Source organism: Dromiciops gliroides, chromosome 2, assembly GCF_019393635.1.
Source record: "Dromiciops gliroides isolate mDroGli1 chromosome 2, mDroGli1.pri, whole genome shotgun sequence".
Lineage (NCBI taxonomy): Eukaryota > Metazoa > Chordata > Mammalia > Microbiotheria > Microbiotheriidae > Dromiciops > Dromiciops gliroides.
Window position 1 is genome coordinate 359,192,077 of NC_057862.1, and position 18,342 is coordinate 359,210,418.

General features: G+C 45.1%; 1 protein-coding gene across 11 annotated transcripts in view; it reads left to right on the top strand.

Annotated features, from left to right (window-relative positions):
• Nucleotides 1-18,342, top strand: part of CBFA2T2 (CBFA2/RUNX1 partner transcriptional co-repressor 2) — a 181,282-nt gene that overhangs the window by 149,444 nt on the left and 13,496 nt on the right. For all 11 annotated transcript variants that reach the window (XM_043985292.1, XM_043985287.1, XM_043985291.1 and 8 more), the window contains 5 exons: nt 3,295-3,476; nt 4,222-4,520; nt 8,581-8,666; nt 11,528-11,723; nt 16,368-16,436. In XM_043985292.1, the coding sequence (XP_043841227.1) occupies nt 3,295-3,476; nt 4,222-4,520; nt 8,581-8,666; nt 11,528-11,723; nt 16,368-16,436 (832 nt within the window). The remainder of the gene's footprint in view (nt 1-3,294; nt 3,477-4,221; nt 4,521-8,580; nt 8,667-11,527; nt 11,724-16,367; nt 16,437-18,342) is intronic.

Consider the following 18,342-nt stretch of genomic DNA (forward strand, 5'->3'; position numbering starts at 1 on the left):
TTCAGCCACCACCAGGGACTCCCTCTGAGTTGATCTCAGTCACATGCCTTACTTAATCAAGACTCCTTGGGTCCCACCACTGGTCAGATCATGGAGGGTACTACAAAGGGGAACTGAATCCCCAAATGCTAGGAGTCCTTGAAGCTTGAGCGAGAAGAAAGAATCCTAGTTTCCTTCCCAGACCTTTAAATCCTCCAATGTATCTTTGACCTCCTCTGTTTGGAGTTTCTCTCCAAACTGTTGATTGCAGCCCTGCCTGGGAGGCTCTTGTCCATGGGAGGGACATTTATTTTTTAATTTTTAAATTTTTTTTTTTTTACCCATCCGGTCATGAACCTAAAGATGTGGTTCTGGTGGAGGGCTGGCAGGTGGGGATTAGAAACCTGCTCCATTTCATTTTGGGCAGTAGCACTTCTGGTTATCCCCATGTCCCATCTTATTCTCCCCGCCTGTGGAAAGTTTGGGGGAATGAGAGGTATCAGACATGGGCTGCGCTGGCCCCTGGGAATAGCTTCATTTGCAGAATTGAAACCTATCCAGTGTGGGGAGTGGGAAATATGAAATCACACGTCATTGACATTTAAAAACTAAAGGTCTCCATAGTCAAGTGTGAGAAGTGGCTTCCTGTCTTTCCTCTCCATATGCTGCACGCGGCGGGGGGCAGAGCACAGCCTTCGTCAGGCAGGGAGCAGCAAACGGGAAGTAGGGCACATGGCTCCCTCTGTCACTTCTCTTGCCTTCAGATTTTAAGGTGTGTTAACTTCTTTGAGAAGGTGGTCTTAACATGACCCGTGCAGAAAGCGGACAGAGAATATGCCCCTGGACATGTCCTTACAGACAGTCTGGACCCTCCTCAGGCACACGTGGTGACCCAATTCTTTTCCATACTCCTTGGCTCACTGGGACGTGCACACAGGCATCAGGACAGAATCTCCATCTTCAGGAAAGTGCCCAGGCCAGCCGTGTCTTCGTTCCTCTCTGGGCTCCACTCAGGGTTCTCTAAACGTTATCTACCATGCCGTAGCAGGCTCCACACTCTGGAAGTTACCTTCACTTCACTTCAGTAGCTCCTTCCTCCCATGGGTCACTTCTTCCTAGTGCCTCCATTTTAAGGAAAGTACCCATTCCAGTCATTCCCCACACCCATGCACACACCTCTCATCTTCCTTTTTGTGTTGTCTTCTCCATTAGGAACTTTCTTTCTGCTTAATTTGTATTTCCAGTCCAGCATGGTGCCTGGTGCGTGATCAGCCCTTGATAAATACTTGTTGACTTGAGGAGAGCTCAGCTGGATTATAAATGCCTGTGTTCCTTGAGAAGGGACTGTTTTCACTGAGTTCTTTCTTCCCAGCTAAGTCTACCCTTTGTTGGATATGTACACATTAGCCATAAGCCCAACTCCTGCCCAGGAAAAGCTTCCAGGGAGAAACACAAGGATCCTATAATGTATCCCTTTAAATGTTTTCAAAACAAAACAAAACCAGACATTAGACAGTGCAGGCTATGAAAAATAGGGTTCTAGGAGGTCTGGGTTCTAAGCCTGGCTCTGGGATTTACTGTGTGACCATGGGTAAGTCACTTCCCCTGTTTTGACTTCATTTTCCTTCCCTGTTCACCAAGGAGGGGGTGGTGGTTAAAGAGTAAGGAAATCAGACCAAATGAGAGCTATTAATAATAATCTTTACAGTGAGGGTTTGCTTTTTTTTTTTTTTTTTTTTTTGGCAGGGCAGTGAGGGTTAAGTGACTTGCCCAGGGTCACACAGCTAGTAAGTGTCAAGTGTCTGAGGCCAGATTTGCACTCGGGTCCTCCTGAATCCAGGACTGGTGCTCCATTCACTGTGCCACCTAGCTGCCCCGAGGGTTTGCTTTTAGAAGAGGGGGAGGATCACGTATTTGTGTGGCATACAAGGCCAGAGAGAGAAATGGTTTCTTGTTTGGAATCGATATTTCTTCCCTATCTCTGCTTCTGCTGTGCTGTTCTTAGAGTACTGGGCTTAGATTTAGGAGAGACAGGCTAAAATATTGTCCCTGACACTTACTAGTTGTGTAATTGGGAAAGTCACCTAATGAGCTTCCCAGAACCTCCTCTGGGATTGTAAAAGGGATGATAATGACATTTATTGTTGTTTAGCTGTTCCAATTCTGTCCAACTCTTTGTGACCCCGTTTGGGGTTTTCCTGGCGATCTCAGGTCTTCCTGACTCCAGGCCTGGTACTCTATCCATTGTACTACCTAGCTTCCTTTCATAATGGCACTTAGCCTAGGGTTATCATGGGGATCAAATGAGATAATCTTTGTAAAAGGCTTTTTAAAGTGCTAGATAAAAGTCAGCAATTTTTATTATGGCCTGATTCCCATCAAGATTTGGGTCTTGCTGCCCACCAGGATTCTAGATTCCACATGCTGAAAACTAGCATTTTCTAACACTTCAAACATGCTAGTTTTTCCCTGTGTGTATAACACGTGGAGGTCAGGGGTATTGGGTGGAAAAACCAGCCCTTTTGAGTATTGCATTGCTTCTTTCCATTGTTTTTTGTTTTGTTTTTGTTGTTGTTGTTGTTGTTGTTTTGGTGAGGCAATTGGGGTTAAGTGACTTGCCCAGAGTCACACAGCTAGTAAGTGTCAAGTGTCTGAGGCCAGATTTGAACTCGGGTACTCCTGAATCCAGGGCCAGTGCTTTATCCACTGCGCCATCTAGCTGTCCCTCCATTGTTTTAACATGTTAAAAGATCCTATTTTCCGGGGCAGCTAGGTGGCGCAGTGGATAAAGCACTGTCCCTGGATTCAGGAGGACCTGAGTTCAAATGCAGTCTCAGACACTTGACACTGTATCTGACCCTGGGCAAGTCACTTAACCCGCATTACCCTGCAAAAAAAAAAGGGAAAAAAGATCCTATTTTCAAATTCTTAGTTTAAAAAAAAAAAAGGCATCCCACAGAAAAGAGAAGAAAGCTGATAGTCTTACCTTAGTGGTTAGTGCTGAGACTGGCCTTTATGTCACATTTGGAAGCCCTTGCTGAGCCAGGAACCACCTGGGCTTCACGGCGACTATCCTAGCTCCCTCCACCCTCCCATTACCCTTATTTCCCAGCAGGGGCTTAAAGGGAAGATGAGCTCTGAGCCGATAGGAAGGCAGATTCTCCAGGGCTCTAGAGTACAGGATACATGTGGAAAGTTAGAGACCCAAAGAGGGGGGAAAGAGTCTTTTCCTTCTTGTATTCTTAAGTCATGAATGTGAGACAGCCAGTGGGATAATGTGGTGGGAACCATCTATCCTCGTCTCTTCTCTTCTAGGCCAACCTTCCCCTGTTACAGAGAGAGCTGCTACACTGTGCCCGGGCAGCCAAGCAGACACCTTCCCAGTACCTGGCCCAGCACGAACACATTCTGCTGAACACCAGTACCACCTCCCCTGCTGACTCTGCAGAGCTCCTTATAGAAGTGCATGGGAATGGCAAGAGACACAGTCCTGACAGGTAAATGTGGCCCAGCTTTTTCCAGCCTCTTAATCTCTTTTCTTCTCCTTTCTCTCCTGTTGTCTTTTCAGCTGATGCCCTTTGCCCCATGTTGGAACTTCTCCCTCCTCATCTTCCACCTCTTGCCTTCCTTCAAGTCCCAGCTAAAATCCTACTCTTCTACAGGAAGCCTTTCGTTATCCACCTTAATTCTAGGGCCTTCTCTTTGATCATTATTTCCAACTCATCTGGAATGTCTTGTTTGCTTGTTGTCTCCTGAATCAGACTGTGAGCTCATGGAGGGCAGGAATTATCTTTTGCCTTTCTTTGTATCTCCCTGCATTTAGCACAGTGCCTGACAGTTATCAGAAGATAATTCCCCATTGCAGATGAGGTTTGGGCTTAATTCCTTCATAATTCAATTCAGTAAACATTTATTAAGTACCTACTGGGGGTACAAAACAATGCCTAACCTCAAGGAGCTTACAATCTAATGGGGGAAGACAGCCCACAAAAGGAAGCTGGGAGTCATGGTGGGGTGGGGTGGGAGGGGAGCATATCATGGGGCCTGCTGTTCTGTGGATGGAAGCCAAGTAGGGCTGCTGCTGATGGAGAGTGTAATTGCCAGGAAGGGGGTGACTCCACCTTTGTAATGACAATCTTAACCCCGGGAAGGGGGTGGCATGGGAAGGGAAGACATCATTGTGTGTTCCTGGCTGCCACTGATCTTTGCATAATCAGCAGTCTTCCCCTGGTTCTTGTGCAGGAGAGAAGACCCCAGCTTCGAGAGAGAACCAGGCCCCCCTGAGCCTCCCGCCAAGAGAGTGTGCACCATTAGCCCAGCTCCCAGACACAGCCCTGCTCTCACCCTGCCCCTCATGAATCCTGGCGGGCAGTTCCATCCCACTCCACCCCCTCTCCAGCATTATACCTTGGAAGATTTTGCCACTTCCCACCTGTACAGAGACTCCACCAAGATGCTGGAACATCGAGAAATCCGTGGTGGAGGCGGAGGTGGTGGTGGAGGTGGCGGTGGTGGAGGTGGCGACCGACACCATGGGCTTGGTAAGCCAAGTGGCTCTTTCCTTCTCTAGCACTCTCCTCCATTCAGCAGTCTCACCTCCGACTGAAGGCTTTTCTATTCCGTAACAAGTACAGTACTTCTCTGTCGTCAGTCCTCCAGAGAGGAAACCAAGCTGGGTAGTGATGAGTCAAGGAGAAAATGAGGGGGGGCGTCCCCCAGCATACCTGTGATTTCATCTGCATCAGAAATGTCCTCCCCCAGTACAAATCAGCAGCTCATCTGTAATTTAGTCCTAAAGAGTTGCCTGGTGACCCTGAGAGATTGTCACTTGTCTGTGGTCAGCTTGAACTCAAGTCTACCTAAATCCAAGGTCCGATTCTATCCTCTGTGCCTTCTCAAGAAAGCTACAAACCTCAAATTGAAATTCCCTGAATTTTCCCTTGTTTGTTATTTTATTTATATTATGAATTTAACAATCACAAACAGGTACATAGACAACTATGAGGCCTTGGTTATGTATGGGTTGTTTTTTTAAGCTGTATATTAAATTCCACAAGGTAGTAACAAAACAGCTTTATTATTACTCTTGTCTTCTGGGAATTTTTAATGTTTTATTGACTTTTCTTTACATTTCTGTCACTTCTCTAGATCACTATTTTTTGGGGGAGGGTGGCAATGAGGGTCTTATCCTTCCTGCTAGACCAGTAACTGCTTAATTAACAATGACTTCATCCTATTCATTTCTGTGTCTCTCCCTTGCCCCAACCTCAACCCTCGTGCCTTATGTGACATGGGCAACTCCATAAACCTTAGTGGAATTGAATGGAAGTTGTCCATTTTTTGGAAGGAAATCCTTTGCACATATAGGATGATATGATAGTGCCTAGAAGGGGAGTTGTGGTGTTGTGGTTTGTTGTTGTTTTTAGCTTTTGTAGTCATCTAGATGAGGAGCACCAAGGTTTAAAGGCCTCTTGGTGATTTAAGTACAGGGCTTCTTAAACTTTTTCCACTCTTGACCCTTTTTCACCTGATAAATTTTTACACAAGCACAGGTATATAGATATATAAAATAGGTACACAAATCAAACATTTACTACCAAATTTTTCATGACCCCCACATTGTACTAGACCCCATATGGGGTCATGACCCACAGTTTAAGAAGCTTTGATTTAATGGATGGAGTGTGAGACCAAAGATGTCAGGAAGACCTGATTTCTAATCCTGCCTCACGAGCTTACTAACTGTGTGACTCTGGATAAGTCACCTAACTCTGTGCCTCTTGTTTTCTGCTGTGTAGAATGAGGGCAATAAAAGCACAGTACTTTGTAAACCTTAAGCACTATATACATACTAGCTATATAAATGGACCCACAGGAATGTAATACTAGGGTCAGGGCTGCCTATTTGCAGCCCTTGGAGGGGAATACTCTGAGATTATGGAGTGAGAATATGGAACTCAAAAAAAATTTTTTTTTAATGTTAAACCTTTTTGTTAGGTATAACTGAGGAAAAATAAGATAAAAATTAAATGTAGGGGCAGCTAGGTGGTGCAGTGGATAGAGCACTGGCCCTGGATTCAGGAGGACCTGAGTTCAAATTAGGTCTCAGACACTTAACAATTACTAGCTGTGTAACCCTAGGCAAATCACTTAACCCCAATTGCCCCACCAAAAAAAAAAAAAAAAAGATAAAGGCTCCTCAGCTTTGGAAACCTTTGCCTTAGGACATTTCGAAGAGAGCAGGAAGGCCAGGCTATTGGCCAGCCCAGCTGAGCTCAAAGGGTCTTAAAAGGAGGTTCCCTGGCCTTGAGTAAAATCACAGCAATGACTCATAACCAATGGACCATTCATTCATTCCTTGCTGTTTCCCCACCCAGAACTCCTTGAACAGGAGTTCTCTTTATAGCTTGTGTTTCTTTATCCCATCATCACCATTGCCTGCTTTTCCCTCCTGCATAGCTGCTTGTTTCCACCTTCCCTGGGCCTCTCTCCTTCTTCAGCCAAAAGCACAGCAGACAAATCCCCACTGATTCTAGAACATTATGTCCCACCTTGGAGCCTTGAGCTAACAATTATCCTCCTAGAGGTTACAACTTAGTACAGAAAGCAAAGCAAAGACCAATGTTGACTTAAATGTGTGGTAGTCAATAGAGGGACATCAAAATGCTTTCTCTGACCTCTGGCTCTGACGTACAGAACCCTGGGTCCCATGTTCTCTTAGACAGAGATAGCCTTTTGTCCTGAGACCTAAGACATCAATAGCAGTAGTTGTCTGGAAATTCTTTTATTTTGCCCTAGGAAAGAGAACTGGTTTTTCTTTGATTTATAAAATCGACTATGAACTTTAAAACAAAGCCAATTACACACAGTTATAATATAATTAAGCTTAAAAAGCAATCACACTGGGGGCGGCTAGGTGGCGCAGTGGATAAAGCACTGGTGCTGGATTCAAGAGTACCTGAGTTCAAATCCAGCCTCAGACACTTAACACTTACTAGCTGTGTGACCCTGGGCAAGTCACTTAACCCCCATTGCCCTGCAAAAAAAAAAAAAGGCAATCACACTGCTCTCCTGGCAGCTTTTTACTCTGTCTCAGTCTCCTGTTCCTCTCTTCCTCCTTCACAGCACCCTAATCACCCTAAATACATTCTTCTTTTTTATTTAAGTTTTCTTTTTCATTAACTCAGCCCACAATAAATGTGAACGTTTCAGTAGACAAAGAAGCAGCAAAAAAGGATTGGATATGAAATGGTGAACATCTATCACATACAGTTTTTGAAGTGTTTGTGAAATTTAACATACTAATAAAATCTGGCTGGTCTCTTCTCATTTGTAAATAGTATGGTAGGAAAACAGATGAGACTGATTTTAGGTAGAAAGATATAGGTGGGTGGCACAACAGTAGAGGGCTAGACTTGGAGTCAAGAAGAAGTGAGTTCCTCAGAACAATGCCTGATATATAACAGGCTCTTAAATGCTGATTGACTGATTGTCAACTATTGTAGGGGCCTAGCTTTCCCAGTCATATTGCTCTCCCTCATGCCTTCTTCGATAAATTGTCTCATCTGAGCTGCCTCCTCCTTTCTTCTCCCCCACATCCCCACATCCTTACCCTATGTTGTGACTATGGAGGAAACTCACAAACTTGCCTTTCAAGTTTCCCTCTCAAATTTGTCTTTTGATTGGTGTGAGGAATTCCTGGTTATAATAATAATAGCTAGCATTTATATAGCACTTCCGATTTATTATCTTATTTGATCCTCACAGCAACCTTGTGAGATAAGAGCTATTATTACCCTCATTTTATAGAGGAGGGAACTGAGGCAAAGAGAGGTTAAGTGACTTGCCCAGGATCACACAACTAGTAAGTGTCTGAGGTAGGATTTGACCTCAGGTCTTCCTGGCTCCAAGTCTGGAACTGTATCCACCACACCACCTAGGCACAGATAGACTCAAACTGGGCTTTTCATCATGGCTTCTTTTTTTTGTTGTTGTTGTTGTTTTTGTTTGGTTTTTTAGTGAGGCAATTGGGGTTAAGTGACTTGCCCAGGGTCACACAGCTAGTAAGTGTTAAGCGTCTGAGGCCGGATTTGAACTCAGGTACTCCTGAGTCCAGGGCTGGTGCTCTATCCACTGCGCCACCTAGCTGCCCCTCATCATGGCTTCTTAATACTGGTGTCACTCTGTAGGGGCAGGATACTACAGCACAACCTTACTCCTCCCACCCCACCACCAAATCCTCAAGCATCCAATGGAGCCAATGACCCCAGGCTTAACACACACCTTGTAAACATACTGTTATTTCCCCTTGATCTTCCCCTACACAGACTCACCATCTCTTCTCTACATTCTCAGGGCTTAGTTTTTGTCCCCATGCTTTAACCCCACGGATGAAAGCACATTCTAAGATCTTAAACAGGCCTGGGGAATAATTGGCATCTTCAGTCAGTGGAATGACCCACAGCCTCAGTCAGCCAGCCATGCCTTCTTGGCCAGCATCCTCAGTTTCTGACAGCTGTCACCCGATTTGTGTTAAGACTGAAAGCCTTTCCCAGCCCCTCCCTCCTAATCATAGAAAATGTACTCTCTAATTTTGTACAGGCTTAAATGGAGGATACCAGGAGGAGCTGGTGGACCACCGTTTGACGGAGAGAGAATGGGCCGACGAGTGGAAACATCTCGATCATGTAAGAGTCCTGGGCAGAGACGTCTTAACAGGTTGTGGTAGTGGTGGGATGATTCCCAGATAACAACCTAGCAGCTCTGTCTGGTGACACAGAGCTTCTGGACCCCTCTCTTCCTTCCTGTTTTAGTGTTATCCCCTGGTCAGTGCCATATGTGGGTACACTAAGAGGCAGAGGGTGAAGATGGAGAAGTTGGGAGTTAATGCAGTTGGTGGAATGGGCCTATTCCCTTTATCTGACTTGAGAAGACATAGTAGTTGGATGAAAGCAGAGAATTGCAAAAGTCGGGGAATAGGAGACTGAGATGGGTTCAGAAGAAAGGAGAATTTGTCTGCCCTAACAGGGTAACCTAGCAGTCATTCCCATTTTAGTGTGAAGTAGAGCAATTTTCTCCCTGGTGCCCAACCACAATGTACCGAGACCACAAAAGGTAATGGAATCATGGAGCATAAATGTTGAATAGCAACTTGGAGTAGTAGGAAAAGCATTAGACTTTGAACCAAGGGAGATCTGGGTTTGAATTCTAGCTCCAGCATTATTCCCTCTTGTGTGAACCCATTGGCAAATCATTTAGCTCTTCTAAACCCCATTTTAAGTTCCTTGTTTGTTTCTTTGGGGCGAGGGGGGCAATCCTGGTTAAGTGCCCTGCCCAGGGTCATACAGCTAATAAATGTCCGACATCCAGATTTGAACTCAGGTCCTCTTGACTCCAGGGCTGATGCTCTATCCACTGCACCACCTAGCTGCCCCTAATTCCTTTATTTGTAAAGCAAGGATAATAATAATGCCAATAGCACCTGCCTCATTGGGTTGTAAGAATAAAGTGAAATCATGGTGTGGAGCAAGTATATTATGTGCCTTGAAGAGCTGCATGGGTGTCAGCTATTATGTTTTTGTTGGAGTAGAAGCCTTTCTCAGTCCTCTGTAACCTTAGCTCCTCCCTCTGAATTAGCTTGTTTGTACATAGCATTTGCCTGTTGTCTCCTTCTTCGAACTGTTGGATCTCCCTAGCCTGAACCGCCCCGCCCCTAGGAACAATAAAAGCTTAGAATTCATTTGTTAGTGATCATCCTCTGTCCCTCTTGGTGATTCTGAACCCCACTTCCACTCCCCAGCTTCCTCATTTAAGCCCCATCCTCCTGCCTGATCCCTTATTCCCCTCCTGCTCAACCCAACTCCCCTAAATGTCCCACCCTAAAGCTTCCCCACCCCTTCCACTGTTCTCTCTGGAATGCTCGTTCCACAGGTAAGGGACTCTATGTTCATCTTCAGTCTTTTCCTTTCCCATTCCTTCCATCTTCTGGCTCTCTGGCTCTCTCCTAATGGAATGATCTCTCCGGCCTCCTCCTCCTGCACTGGCTGTGCTTTTATTCTCTGATTCGCTGGTTGAGGCGAAGGAGTTGAGATAGTCCTCAGTCCCCATTGCTGGGCTCCAGGTTTTCCCTCTATTGCCCTCACTCAGTAATCTTTCACCCTCTGAAGTTTATCCAGTCCCTATCCACCACCCAATCAAAATTCTGGCAGCTCTTGTCCACCCACCTGCAGAACATCTTTTTCTCATAAGTTCAGTGACTCACTCACAGTCTTTCTTCTCCTCAGCTCCTGGCCTCATACCAGGGCCCTTCAGCGTGCATATTGATAGTTCCACAAACATCCTAACATCACCGTTCCCCTCTTTACTCATTTCACATGACCTACTACCAATCCTCCCCAAATTATCCCCCACAAAGATGGTCTCACCCTTGATTTTGTTATCACCCACAAATGCACCAGTGCCGTGTGCATGAGTTCTGAAATTCCCTTATCTGATCATAATCTATTGTCATTCCACCTCTTCCTTGTCACCCCAAACTCTTTCCTCATCCGAATTTTTTTTTTTTTTTGCGGGGCAGTAGGGCTTAAGTGACTTGCCCAGGGTCACACAGCCAGTAAGTGTCAAGTGTCTGAGGGTGGATTTGAACTCAGACCCTCCTGAATCCAGGACCAGTGCTTTATCCACTGCACCAACTAGCTGCCCCTTTCTTGTTTTTTAAAAAAATATGGCTGATATGGAAATGTGTTTTACATAGTTTCACAGGTATAATTGATATCACAGTGCTTGTCTTCTCTGTGGGCATGGGAGGGGATAGGGGGAAAGAAGAGGATTTAGAACCCTAAATTTGAAAAGAACACTAAAAATAAATAATAAACTGAAATGTTTTGGGGCAAAAAAGATGGCCCTTCTCCTTGTTGGTGCTAACCTTTCTACATTGCACAAGTGATCCTGTTTTATCCCATCTTCTACAGCAAATTGGTGGCTCTAATCTTCACTCTCTTATCTGCTGTCTCTTTCTGTCTACTGGCTACTTCCCTACTGCCTACCAACCTGCCCATGTCTCCTCAAAAAAACCCCTCCCTTGATCCATCCATCTCTGCTGACTCTCCTCCCCTGTCTCTTCTGCCTTTTGTGGCTAACCTCCTTAAAAAGGTCATCCCGAATGGGTGTCTTCTCTTTGTCTCCTCACTCTCTGCTTAACTCTCTACCGGCCGGCTTCCTACCTCATCATTCAGCCAAAAACCACACTTTAATAAACTGCAGCGGCTCCCTATCACTTCCAGGACCAGAAGTATAAGCCTCTGTTGGACATTTAGATAATGACCTGCATACCACCCTTTTTCCCCCTCTTCTTCCACCTTCCACCCTTCCATATACTCTGCACTGACACTATCCACCGACACTGACCTCAGGACATTTTCACTGGCCACCCTCGGTGCCTGGAATGTGCTCCATCTTCACCTCCACCTCTTGTCTTCCTTCAAGCCTCAGCTAAAATTCCACCTCCTGTGGATTATTCCCAATTCGTCCTGTATCCTCTCATTCCCAGGCTCTGAATTGCATCATGGAGATGGTAGAGAAAACCCGGCGTTCCATGGCTGTCCTGCGGCGCTGCCAGGAAACCGATCGGGAGGAACTCAACTTTTGGAAGAGAAGGTGCAGCGAGAACACAGAGACCAGGAAAGCAGGGAGCGAGCTCATCTCCAGGCAGCACAGCCCAGGAAGCTCGGACTCACTCAGCAACGGTATGAAAAGTTAACCTGGTGCATAGATGTCTGTGGCTCCCACTTACAGGGCTGGGACAGTTCTTTTGTTTGCTTGTTTTGTTGCTGTCGGTTTGGGTTTTTTTTAATTTTATTTTATTTTTGCATTGAAAGGAAGCTAGTCATGGTAAATTCCTTGGGTAAATGATTTGTAAAATATTTCTCTCTTTCCTGGTTCTTAGACCTAGTGATATGCTTCAAAATATCCTTAAGTGTGTCAGTGTAGGAAATATCCTTACCCTGTTGGGAATTTGTGCTTTTTTTGAGAGCAGAGACAGAAGAATCAGCTACCAGTGACATATAGACAACTCATCTTTGGAAGGCTGCAGCCCCTCAGGGGGTCATGGAACATGGCTCTGTAGGTGGGGTTTGGGTAACATTTGAACATGAATCTTAACCAAATTCAAGTTCTTCTGTCAGATTATGATGAGAAAGCCATCAACTGAAGCTGAAAAATCTATTTCTTTTCTTAATGGATAGTGATCTAAAACTTTGTTGTTCAGTCACGCCTGCCTTTTTGTGACCCCGTTTGGACTTTTCTTGGCAAAGGTATTGGAGTGGTTTTGCCATTTCCTTCTCTGGTTCATTTTACAGATGAGGAAACTGAGGCAAACAGGGTGAAGTAACTTGCCCAGGGGTCACAGAGTAAGTGTCTGGAGGGGGATTTGAACTTAGGAAGATGAGTTCCTTGACTTCAGGCTTGGCATGCTATCCATTGCAGCACCTAGCTGCCCAGTAGTTTTACTGACATCTGCATCTCAGGGGGGTTGTTGGAAATGGAAAGGACCTTAAATCCCATGAAGTCCAATTCCTTTGTTTACAGATGAGGATGCTGAGACACAAAGAATGTAAGTGATTTAACCAGGGTCGCAGCTTGTAAATATCTGGTCTGGTATTTGAGCCTAGATCTTCCTGACTCCAGGTCCAGTATATGATCTCCCATGCACACTGCCTCTTGGTGACCTGTCTATCACCTTTACCCATTTTTATCCCCTCCTCCCATCATGGATAAGATTTTTTTAAAAAAAGTTTTCCCTCAAGAGTTTCCCACAGTTTGTTTTTTCATGTTTATTTTTTCTTGTTGTGAAACTTCTCCTGGTGACTGCCACATTCTTTTTTTCAGACAGCTGTCAGCCAAGGCTCTGTATGCAGCTGCCTCCTGGCTGGTGGCTGCGGCCATGTCCTCCTTTTTGTCATTCAGAGGGAAGAGCAGATGTATGGTTGTTGGGGGTGGTTTTGGACACACAGTTCCCACATCTGGAGGCCCAAGGGTCTAGATTACAGGCACTTGACTAAGAGAAAGAGTCAAGAGGCATTTGTTCTAGTGAACTTTGCAGCTGATTGCTTTGTGACTTGGGGTGAATTTATTTAGGAGATAAGAATGAGACTAGATGACAGACTGTTTTTATCCTTTTTTTTTTTTTTGGTGAGGCAATTGGGGTTAAGTGACTTGCCCAGTGTCACACAGCTAGTAAGTGTCAAGTGTCTGAGGCCAAATTTGAATTCAGGTCCTCCTGAATCCAGGGCTGGTGCTTTATCCACTGCACCACCTAGCTGCCCCGACAGACTGTCTTTAGATGAGAAATCCTGTGAAGATCGGTAAAGGAGGGGCCAGTGGTAAGACGAGGACCCTTTGTAAGGCTCACTTAATTTACACCACTACCATCATAATTTTAGATTGAACAATGTCAAGGAGATACCCCCCCCCCAAAAAAAATCAAATCAAGTGGCTTTCTTTCTGATTCCTAGCTGAGATTAGTTAAAGTAAGAACATGGACATTCAAATAGTATGAGAATAGTAAGTTAGATAATTTGGAAGAATGGAAAAACTAACTCTTGGTTACCTGAGATACAGAAGCAGGTGGGAAGAGGACAAAGACAAATCCGAACTCTGGAAATTTTGCTCAGGGCAGCTCTGTGTCCAGGAAGATGGTGGGGGAAGGGCAAAAGGAAGACTTTCTTGCCTGCACAGTTTTCTCTTCTCCCTTTGTTCTCCTCCTCCTCCTCATCTCTGTTCTGTCTTGTCTTGCCTTCCTCCACCTTCTCTTTCTTTTCCCCATACCTTTTACTTTATTCTTTATCATATAGTCCCCGCCCAGAACCCCAAACTCCAGACTGGTCCTATTAGTTGTATTGTTCAGCTACTTTCAGAGTTGAATGGGCTTCCAAGGAAAGTCAGAACAGATTTCCTACTCCAGGAAAATCTATAAAGAGCCTGTACCTGTGGGGATCTAGAAGTTAACAGCGGCTATAAGACAACAGAATGGCTTGGGTAACTTTCCTAATTCTGTTAGAGAAATAATTTCAATTCTTTCAAAACTTTCTGAGTGAAGGCTCAAGATTGAGATCACTGCTTTAAGAATAGCAGCAAAGGGGGGCAGCTAGGTGGTGCAGTGGATAAGGCACCGGCCCTGGATTCAGGAGGACCTGAGTTCAAAATCTGGCCTCAGACACTTGACACTTACTAGCTGTGTGAACCTGGGCAAGTCCCTTAACCTCCATTGCCCCACAAAAAAAAAAAAAAAAAGAATAGCAGCAAAGAGAAATATAAAAGGTCTCAGCCACCCACAGCAGCCTTCCCTTGAGTCCTTGGGCCCCTGGGCCTTTTACCATTTTCTACAGTATCCTTTAACATCTGTCTCCAGGTGTGAGGGCTGGCCCTGAACCTCAGGTTTGGGAAGTACCTTGGCCTAATTCTGGCAAGTGCTCAGAGACTTGCAGAAGGAAGAAAGGTCTAGAGGAGACTGACCCTGAGCAGCTGGCTTATGGGCCCTCTTAAATAGCTAAAGGTACCAGCTGCAGCTTCAAAAACTTTTGTCTCTAATGGTCATCAATCAACTGATTGCTAGACTATGTGCCAGGAACTGTACCTGGTGCTGGGAGGAGAGAGACAAAAAGTGAAAGTGCCTGTCCTTAGGGAGCTTGAATTTATCAGGAGAGACAACATAGGCACATTTAAGTACATCTAGATAGAAGGTATTTGGGGGTCATGAATGGGGGGCTAAGGAAGGGCTTCCTGCAGACAAAAGTATCCAAGTTGGAACCTTTTTTTTTTTTTTTCGGTGGGGCATTGAGGGTTAAGTGACTTGCCTAGGGTCACACAGCTAGTAAAAGTCAAGTGTCTGAGGTCAGATTTTAATTCAGGTCCTCCTGAATACAGGGCCGGTGCTTTATCCACTGTGCCACCTAGCTGCCCTGAGTTGTATCTTGCAAGAAGGAGAGAGATCCCGTGAGGGGAGAATGAGGAGGGAGTGTACTCCTGGCATAGTACGGGATGTGTCACCTGTGAGGAATAGAGAGGAGAGTGGCCTCCCATGATTCTAGTGGCAGAACCCAGAGAAGTCAGGGTGGGAATGGAATTCCCCGATCCCAGACCATAAAGCTTCATGGCCCTTCATTGCCTCTTTTTGCTATCATAGCACCACACTTCCTATCTGTCTCTTATTGTTCTTTCTCTAGATGCCTCCCCTCTATGCCTCTCTGGACTACTCTCTTCCTCAGAGCTTTCTAGCCCTTTGACTCCATCCTAAGGTCATAGGTCTACAGCTGGAAGGCACCTCATTTTACAAATGAGGGAAACTGAGGCTCAGGGAGTTTAAGGGACTTGCCTGAGGTCACACAAAAATCACCAGAAATAGAATTTGAACCCAGAGCCTCTGACCCCAAAGCCAGAGTTCTTTCCACTATATCTTGCAGAACAGCAGACCTCAAGGGTATGCCTAAAGGTGTTCAGTTAACACTCGGTTTCTAGCTTCTTGTCTGACATTAATGAGAAACCAGAACCACACAGTTTTGCAAGAATTCCAGAAATAATCCCTTAGTTCCTTCTTGTTTTGGATAACTTTGGTCCTATCTCAGAAACAAAGCCTTGCAGACTTATTTAAAAGGATGAGCCAGTTCAATTTGATTCACCAAACACTTACTAAGTGCCTACAACATGCACAGCACAGCTGTTCCCCCCCACCTTGTTTAAACATACATTACAGCCCGATTCTAACCACACACAAAATGACCTGACCTCTCATCAGCTTTAATTACACACATTCTGTGCTTTGGGAGCGAGTTCTGCCATCGCTTAGAAAAGCCTCCAGTGGGGTTAGTTGTTATTACTTCTCTCTTCCAGTCATAAAAGTGACTGCCCATGGTCACATAGCTAGGAAATAATCAGATTTTGATCTGTATCCATATAGTTCTGATTCCATGTACAGTCTTCTTTCTACTATACTATTATACTGCCTTGATATAAATTTGTTTTCTTATCACTTAACCAATTCTTTTATCCATTTATAAAGCTTTATTAATTTAGATTTATAGTATTAGCCTATTTCTTAAAATGTGAACTGAATCTCTAGGTGTTTGGAGTTTCTCCCTTTCCATCTGCCTCTCTCTCTAATTTTATCTCTCTTCCTCTCCCTCTCCCTCTATCTTTTCCTTTCTCTCCTCTTACTCTCCCTGTCTTCTCCCCCATCTTTCTTCTTTCTCTCATTCTTTTTCTTCTCTTTGTCCTCCCACTTCAGATGAAAGATGTACAGATGAAAGATGAGACTGAGCCTCAGTGCATGGGAGTTGGGGGTGGTGGAATTTTGGTCCCCTCTGACACCACCCTATTTCCCTCTCTCTCCGCAGATTCCCAGCGTGAGTTCAGTACTAGGTCAGGAACAGGCTATGTCACTGAAGAGATCTGGAAGAAAGCTGGTAAGTGTGTGCGAGTTTGCCTGTGGGTTTTATAAATTCCCTGCCACTGGAGTGATTCGGCCTGGAAGAAAGCATTTGACCTGGGCTGTGAATGTAGACCAATCTTGGTCGTGGTCTAAATCAGTCAGGTCAGCATCTCCCCTGCCGGAATCATATACAGTTGTGGGCCTGACTCCCAACCTGGCTGGCCTTGGGAGCCAAGCATCTGGCCCAGAGGCCCTTTGTGCAATCTGAAACTCACAAGGATAGATTGGTCTGCTGTCCCGTGGGCTTTTTTCTGTATTCCTTCTTCCAAGTTTTTGGTTGGCCAGTCACAGATCTGGAAGGGCTCTTGAGATCACCTGGTCTAAGCCCCTCATTTTATAGATAGAAAAACATACCCAGAGAAAGGAAGGAACTTGCCCCAAGGTCATTCATCAAGCCAGCAACAGTTGGATGGGAGTCAGGGTTCTCCCCACTGTACCAGATGCTGCCTCTTCTTTTTCGTTAATTTGTCTTCTATCCATGCTTTCTGCTTTGCCTTGTTACTTACCACTGATCCCTGGCAATCATTTCCTAACAGGATCCCTCTCACCCCTACCCAGCCACAGCCTCCTGGTGTTCAGTCCCTATGGCTATGTAGGCTACAAAGAAGTCTCCTTTACCCACTCCTTCTAACAGACGTCAGTTTCTCAGGCCCCCACAGCTTTCCATCTTCAGTGGGCCACATCACTACCTGGACTTCAGTATTCTAGTCATCTGCTGCCTCAGTCACTGCACCCCGCCATAACCCCAAACATATCCTTCCTTAACCCTGAAAACCGAGTCTTCATTTTCTTCATTTTCACTTGTTCTTATAGCTCTAATATATTCTAAAAACTTCTTCACAAAGCTTCTCTCTTGACCTCCTATTTCTCCCCATTTCAGTCATCCTGGTTAATCCTGCTAAAATAAAATAACCCTTTTATCATATTACTGCCATGCTCAAGAACAGGGAATGGCTCCCTACTAACCTCCTCTCTAGACAAGATCACAGTCTCTTAAATTCTCACTCATACATACATACACAAAACCTACTCATTCTTGCCTTTCTGGCTTTGTTCATATTTAGCTCTTCTCTGCCTAGAAAGTTCTCTCTCTGAACCCTACCCCATCACATTCATTCACCCAACAAACATTCATTAAGCACCTCCTATGTATACAGTCTTGTGTTCCATGCCCAGGGATATACAAAGTTTAGATAAAACTATGTCCATATTTGGGAGGAGCTCATAGCCTAGTCAGGAGATAAGAGAAACAGAGAAAGATAACTATAACATACAATATTATTTGCTCAATGCTTTAGAGGTATACAAAGTTCCATATGGAATCTTTGGAGGAAGATTATTCTTTTTTTTTTTTTTTTTAGTGAGGCAATTGGGGTTAAGTGACTTGCCCAGGGTCACACAGCTAGTTAAGTATTAAGTGTCTGAGGCCGGATTTGAACTCAGGTACTCCTGACTCCAGGGCCGGTGCTCTATCCATTGCACCATCTAGCTGCCCCAGGAAAATTATTCTTAACCAGGAGAATTAGGGAGGTCTTCCTGGAGGAGGTAGCTTTACCAGATGGGTGGGAATTCAACAGGGGAAGAAGAGGAAGGGGATGATTCTAAATGTAGCAGCCACAACAGAGGCACAGAGATTGGAGGCGCAGTGGATAAAGCACCAGCCCTGTATTCAGGAGGACCTGAGTTCAAATTGGCCTCAGACACTTGACACTAGCTATGTGATCTTGGGCAAGTCACTTAACCCTCATTGCCCTGCCCCCCCACCAAAGTACTCTAGCCCACAGGTAGAATGCACAGCAGGGGATAACATGAGAGAAGGAAAGAAAGCTAGGGTGGGACAGGCCTTGGAAGCCAGGCAGCAGAGTTTGAATGTTACTCAA